At 35.4% G+C, this 6,683-nt stretch overlaps 2 protein-coding genes across 3 annotated transcripts; one reads left to right on the top strand and one right to left on the bottom strand.

Moving 5' to 3' along the window:
- Positions 1-1,995: 1,995 nt before the first annotated feature.
- Positions 1,996-4,134, top strand: LOC120257147 (beta carbonic anhydrase 5, chloroplastic). Of its 2 annotated transcripts, none has more exons than XM_039264741.1 (7): positions 1,996-2,188; positions 2,275-2,323; positions 2,481-2,594; positions 2,696-2,749; positions 2,886-2,968; positions 3,089-3,194; positions 3,262-3,523. In XM_039264741.1, the coding sequence occupies exons 1-7, from the start codon at positions 2,130-2,132 to the stop codon at positions 3,316-3,318; spliced, it is 522 nt and encodes a 173-aa protein (XP_039120675.1). In that variant the 5' UTR covers positions 1,996-2,129; the 3' UTR covers positions 3,319-3,523. The 2 variants fall into 2 exon arrangements, with proteins under 2 accessions (XP_039120675.1, XP_039120674.1); XM_039264740.1 differs by lacking the exon at positions 3,262-3,523 and adding an exon at positions 3,723-4,134 and having other exon boundaries at positions 2,000-2,188.
- An 11-nt stretch (positions 4,135-4,145) lies between these two features.
- On the bottom strand, positions 4,146-5,385 carry LOC120257148 (transcription factor AIG1-like). The gene is made up of 2 exons (XM_039264742.1): positions 5,197-5,385; positions 4,146-4,584 (listed from the first exon to the last, which is right to left on the bottom strand). Exons 1-2 carry the CDS (start codon positions 5,356-5,358, stop codon positions 4,183-4,185), a joined length of 564 nt encoding a protein of 187 aa, XP_039120676.1. The 5' UTR covers positions 5,359-5,385; the 3' UTR covers positions 4,146-4,182.
- Between the last annotated feature and the right edge of the window lie 1,298 nt (positions 5,386-6,683).

Here is a 6,683-nt window from a genome sequence, read left to right as displayed (position 1 = left end):
TTACCCAAGCTATAAACCAATAGCTCTGATGCCAATTGTTGGGGGGACTTAATGCTTCACTTAAGACCCCTTTCGAAGCACTAACACACCCGTAGATGTCCCAATAACCCTGTCGAGGTTAGTCTCCAAAAACGCATGCAAAGATAGGGACTATAATAGAGAAAGAAAGATAAACACACACAAACCACGACGCAGTAATTACGTGGAGTTCGCACTCTTGCCCTACGTCTCCACGGGGGTCGGGAATTGAAATCCACTATGAAGAATATCTCTGATGGTTTGAACAACTCTCAAGCTCGTCTCAAGAAGAAAACAATAAGAAAATCCTGAGTTATATATACCTCATATCCAACTCGATGAGAGATGATCTTATTAGCATATATTATATGCTAATATATCCTTATATACTAACATAATAATATATGCTAATATATCCTTATATACTAACATAATAATATATATGCTAATATATCTATATAACATAAGTCAACATGTGACTAACACGCACATGCCCACAAAGCCACTCATAGTTATTTCTTATCATTGTTTCTCTTCACATATATGATATGCTGTTTATCTTTACATGGTGGGAGAAATTTAATTGAACATTAATTGCCAGGAAGAGGAGATTTGTGCTATATTTACCCCAAATTGCCTCATGAACGACTTGGTGGGATTTTAGATAAAAAATTCTAAACAATATAAGAAACTTTGATGTTCTCTATTGTTTGTCAACTGTCTAATGATTAGATTAGATAAGATCTTTTGAGGAATTATATGGTGAGCCATTAACTATGTCATTGCTCCGATTGAAGTCCTAAATCCCAGAACACATCTGAATAAAGGCTATATGACTTGTAGTTTATCAGGTCAAAGGAATTTTAAGTTCTGTATTGTTGCCTCAATCTGGAATTTTGTCTGAGATGTTCTAAATATGTTGTTGATTCACAGCCTGTTGTTTCCTGAATTTTACTGGGAAGTGTATTTTGCTTTTGTTTGCTATGATATCAGTGATCACCATGATATAAGCGATGTTTAACCATGTGGACTACCACTGTAGAGCACTTAGCAGTATTTACATATGACCTACCAGTGGATATTGTGCTAGTTCTAATCTGTAAATTTGAAATTCAAGTAAAACTATGTAAATGAAATGGAATTTTTGATGGGTGGAATTGCTGGTGACAAGCTTGTCTTTGGGTCTTATTTCACGAATATATAATATTTAGGGAGGTTGAGTGGTGTTTTATTAGCATCAACTTTTCCAGGTCATTTATGTTCATTGGGAAATAATTTATTTGCATTAACAATAAGCAAAGATGATGTGCCATACTTGTTGTAGGTACCATGACTTGATTCCTGAAAAACTGAAATTGATTTTTTTTTTTAATTGAGAAATAATTCTTTCTCTTGAGATCATGAAGTAACTCAGAATTTCTTGCTTGTGATGCATTGCTTGATCCAGTGTTAGTAGGGCACGGGTATCCGGGAGTACCCGACATTGAAATTTAATAAAAACAAGATATGTGGACATGAGCATAGTTATACACACACACACGTGCCAATGTCTGAGAAGTGAAGAACATTTCAGCGAACAAATGTTTAGGTGTGTAGTTGTATAGACATTGTGAATCTCATTTTAAGTTATTTTTAAAGAAATAAAACTTAAGATGAGGGATTTAAATCATATTACAATTTCATTTAGACGACAATAGAGTTTTTGAAATCATGTAAATCACTATTAAAAAGATTTGGAATATATAAAATAATTTATAAAGATATAAAAAAGGGAGCTTAAAAAGTTACAAAATAGATAAGGTAATTATAAAAAAAATATAAGATTGAGATTGAAAACTAAAAAATTAAGATGGAGAGTGAGAGAGAAAGGAGATGATTTTTTTTTTCCAAAATAAAGCTAGGTAACATAGGATCATCTGGCATCAGGAATGTGTTGCCCACTGCTGATCTTCAATTGCTATGTTGGTGATTTTGGTACATCTGAATGTTGAAGTATTTCTTCATCCAGGAGGAAAACTAGTCTGACTGTACAGGCATCAAAAGAGCCTCTTGAGCTAACCGCAGAGCTGAAGGAGAAGCAGAAGATTACAATTGAGGAAAAAGATGATACCATGGATCCATTTGAGGAATTAAAAGATAGGTTTCTACATTTCAAGAATCAAGTATATTTGTAAGTGAGAAAGCAGTGTCATCTTAATATTCACTAAGAAACTAAAATAATCTGCTCCTTCAGCTGACTGTGCTTGTCATTAACAGGGAGAATCTGGATCATTATCAAAATCTCTCTGACAACCAAACACCAAAGGTACTACTGCAATGCACACACTATAATTGGGGTTCTATTCTAAATTTTCTTTGTAATTTGACTACGAAGCAGTCTCAAGTCTTTTCATGTTACGTATTTGTGTCCGAAGGTTGAAGCAGAAGAATAATTTCATGCCAACTAACGCTTTCAAGTGCAGTTCATGGTGATTGCATGTGCAGACTCTAGGGTCTGTCCTTCCAGCATTTTGGGATTTCAACCAGGAGAAGCATTTACCATACGAAATATTGCGAATTTGGTTCCCCCTTTTCAGGTATTGGCAATTTAATGAAAATCTTCATTTGTCGTGACTCTAGATTTCATTGTATGTGCTCTTTTTCCATATAAATTTTGATGTTTGCTAATGTCTTTTAGCATGGAGCTTCAGAAGTCAGTGCAGGACTTGAATTTGCTGTGAACTCTCTTCAGGTGAAGGATATTTTCTGATATGCAGCCATTTAGTTTTATCTAATCATGTTTTGGAGAGTGTATTTTGTATTCTCGTTTGCCTTCAAGCAGCATGCCTGCTCTTTTTCTATTTTTAACATATTTTTCCTGTACTCAGGTGGCAAATATATTAGTTGTTGGACATAGTCGTTGTGGTGGTATCAGGGCCCTCATGAGTATGAAAAGGGCTGATAAATCCAAGTAATGATGGGCCACCTTCTCTATTTGTTTTTCTCTGATTCCTTTCCCTTCTATTTTAGTTGGCATGTCTTATTGATATGAGTTTCAATTAACTTTTTCGGTTTAATGCTCAAATGCCAGAAGCTTTATAAAAGATTGGGTTTCTATCGGGAAGACTGCAAGATTAAGCACTGAAGCTGTTGCTGGAAACTTGAACTTTGAGTTGCAATGCAAACACTGTGAGAAGGTAATTTTCTTCATTGCAGATGCAAAACAATAGACTTTCTAACTATTTTGTGCCTTTTCTTATTCAGATGATGAAAACAGACATACCACATAGTAATCTCTTCAAGGAATTACTAGGGAACTGAACTGTCTTATATTTGGAACCTTCTTATGCATAGCTCACCGCACTTGAACATGTTTTCATCTCCCTCGGCATCTATGATTGGCTTCACAAACCTTACTTTTTTTAGTTCTTCTGTTAGATAACTCTGATTCATGTACTGGGAATCACATATGGACGAGGTTTTAACATTTTTGATCTTATAACATCTTGATTAGTAGCTTTTAGCATTGCATTGTTCACAACAAGATCCACTCTGTGGCACAAGTTACTGAAATGTGCAGCATACTCATCTTTTGTTTGGCTACAAATTCTATGAACCATTTGCCATCACTAGTTTCTGTGACTGAAGTACTTTTACTCAGTTAAGTCTCTTATCAAAATATGATAAATCTCAACCATATTTATATATTTTCTATTCCTACTTAGGAATCACTTAATGCTTCACTGCTGAACCTGCTAACATACCCATGGATCGAAGAAAGAGTGAACGAAGGATCCCTCTCTCTTCACGGCGGATACTATGACTTCACCGATTGCTCATTCGAGAAATGGACACTCGTCTACCGACAAGGTCTCGAAGGCGGCAGCAAATACGCAATTAAAAACCGGTCATTCTGGTCTTGAAATACTTTTCATTCTTCGTTATCTTCATCCGTTTCACCTCAATGTTCATGTTGTAACTTTGTAATCTTCATGTAATTTAGTTGTCTATCCATTCATGTAATTGGATTGTTACTATATGTGTGAGATAAACATCTGCTGGAAGTGTAATGCTGAACAATATTGTCTGTTTTTAAGCAGTGATTAATTGTAATAATAAGTTCAGTCCACATAATTAGTCAGGATTATAAATACCTTTTTTTTTTTCTCAATTTACTAGAAAGTATTAACTAGTGCCAGACCGGACCGAGAGCCTGGGCCGCTTAACAAGTGAACCGGGTTCACTTCCCAAAAGAACCGATCTAAGGGCATCTTGGAGTTTAGACCGAAACGGTCCGACCGGATCGGACCCAACCATCTCGAGCTCAACCACACTCCTGGTTCGACCCCCAATCGTAGCAATCTCGGCTCGAACCGCTCTGGCCCGAACCGATCCGATCGCCCGGCTCAACTCGGACATCAAACCGGGCCGGTCCGCACAACAAAGCCAAGCCCTGACCGAACCCTCCGAGTCGTCAACTCCAAACTCATCTCCTTCACCCGGCACGTCACGTGCCACGTCACCGACAAGGCCTTTCAGCTCCCGCACGTGCCGCACCACCTCCCCGAGCAACGTTGCCTTGTCCATCTGTGCATCAAGATTCGTGCCCACGAATATGATCAGAAATAATAATATATATATTTATACACATAGGCTTGAAACTATGGAATGAGTTCTAAAAATTCCCTTTGTTTTTTTGTTTGTCACCCCTTAAAAAATAGAGAAATTATTTGCTACTCCCAAACTCTACAAAAATACCTTTAGGCTGCTTTTTTTTTAAAAAAAAAAAATCATTTCACTTGTCATTTTAATTTCTATAGTAAATGTATGTAACAATTTCTTTTCTTTTTTTTGATATATCTATTAAATGTATAATTAGTTTAAATGAAAAAACCCATAAACTTTTTTGAGTTTAAAATAAAAATATATTTTTATATTTTACATATACTAGTTAGAAATTAAAGCTGTGTAATAAAATATAGAGAATATGGGAAATAATTTATCTATTTTTAAAAACTAGTACACAAAAAACTCATTGATATTATATTATCTATATTATAATCTAATAATCTCATGTCAAAACAATCATATGATGATGTTTATTTCAAAAAATAAAAATAAAAATAAAAAGAAAAAAGACAATGATATGATGCATGCAAAGATATTGAGATATGGGGGAGGAATTGAAGAGGGGATTACTCTGGTGGCGGAGGGAAGAAGAGACCGGAGGGTGGCAAGGTGGCCGTTGATGCGTTGTCTCCGGCGACGCTCAGCCTCACTATGACTCTTGCATGCCTTGATCTCCGCCGCTGGTTTCATGGTAAGGATTGAGGATCCCCTATTCCCTATCTCTGTTTCCATTCTCTCTAGCTACTCCTTCACCCCTTTGAAGAAATGCTTTGTGATCACAATCACACTCATATATATATATATATATATATATAGAAAAGAGAAAGAGAGAGAGAGAGAGAGAGAGAGAGAGAGAGAGAAAGGAGGGAAATCTTTTGAAATAAACACCAGGATATAGTGAGTTAAATAGACGTATGATTTGCTTTAAATATGACAATTTATAATATATATATATATGGTTACAAACAAACTTACTCTTATAGTCTTATATATATAAATAAAAAAAATAGTAATTTTTTGAGATAATATTGCAAACAAAAATACATACAATATTGAGAGAAAAGTAAAGAGCATGCATGGTGACATAAGAAGTACGTAAATATTACGTAAAAAAGTTTTTTTTAAAAAAAGGTAAGAAAAAAAGTAAAAAAGAAGAGGAAATGATGCATGGCGTTCCCGAGGAGAGAGAGGAAAGAAGGGAGCAATGGAGCATGCATGGGATTGGTCAAGGGTGGGAAGACAAGTGGGAAAGAAAAGGAGAAGAAGGGGCGGCGCATGCCGGCGGCGGCGGCCGAGCTTTTGGGGAACAAGAAGGAGAGAAAGACAAGGGGAATCTAAATTTTAGCTAGATTCCATGGCCGACATGGATTATAAGCTTTGCATGGTTTTGTCTGCTGCTGTTTGCTGCTGCTGTTGTTGTTGTTTGGATTGGTAATGCATGTGTTCATTAAAAAAGGAAAAGGAGGGGATATGTGCTGGTCCGTTGGAACCGGATAAAGGTCAGGGCTTTTGTGACTTTTGTCTGGTCGGAATGAAACCTGAGAACTGGTTTCTTTTTGACCGCTTCTGCCGGAACACTTTATTAAAGTTGGTCTGCAAGTGCACAGGCTGATGTTATATGGTCCGGTTGTAGTAGTAGTAGTAATAGTAGTGATAGTAGTAGTACCTTGGATGCTTTGATGGATTATTATATTTATTATTATTTTTTTTTTTTTTGCATGGGATGGTTCTTGTTATTATTATATTATTGTTGATACTTGATGGTTTGTGGTAGCTTCAACTTCTTCCGCACTTTTTGCAAGGGTGTTTGGTACAAAAGTTTAGAATATTTGTATAAGTATGTGGATTTTCAGTTATATATATATATATATACTTAATGATAAACCTTAATATAGTTTATTTTTTTATTTAATTTGTAAAAAATATTACTAAAAATATGTTTCTAATATTAAATAGTTTGTAGAAATATATTAAATCTAAAAATATTTTATTTCTATCCCAACTCCATAGGAATATAAGAATACCATCTGTTGTGAGAATAATATGTACTAAAAAAA

The sequence above is a fragment of the Dioscorea cayenensis genome, unplaced genomic scaffold (genome assembly GCF_009730915.1).
Source record: "Dioscorea cayenensis subsp. rotundata cultivar TDr96_F1 unplaced genomic scaffold, TDr96_F1_v2_PseudoChromosome.rev07_lg8_w22 25.fasta BLBR01001909.1, whole genome shotgun sequence".
NCBI lineage: Eukaryota > Viridiplantae > Streptophyta > Magnoliopsida > Dioscoreales > Dioscoreaceae > Dioscorea > Dioscorea cayenensis.
The sequence above is the reverse complement of the archived record's forward strand: the minus strand, read 5'-3'. Positions and strand labels throughout refer to the sequence as shown.

Coding starts and splice junctions, on each gene's coding strand:
- LOC120257147 (XM_039264740.1), top strand. CDS start 2,130: ATGGATCCATTTGAGGAATTAAAAGATAGGTTTCTACATTTCAAGAAT. Junction 2,595..2,695: donor ATTTGGTTCCCCCTTTTCAG/GTATTGGCAATT, acceptor AATGTCTTTTAG/CATGGAGCTTCAGAAGTCAG. Junction 3,195..3,722: donor AATGCAAACACTGTGAGAAG/GTAATTTTCTTC, acceptor ATTCCTACTTAG/GAATCACTTAATGCTTCACT.
- LOC120257148 (XM_039264742.1), bottom strand. CDS start 5,358: ATGGAAACAGAGATAGGGAATAGGGGATCCTCAATCCTTACCATGAAA. Junction 4,585..5,196: donor TTCTTCCCTCCGCCACCAGA/GTAATCCCCTCT, acceptor CTTGATGCACAG/ATGGACAAGGCAACGTTGCT.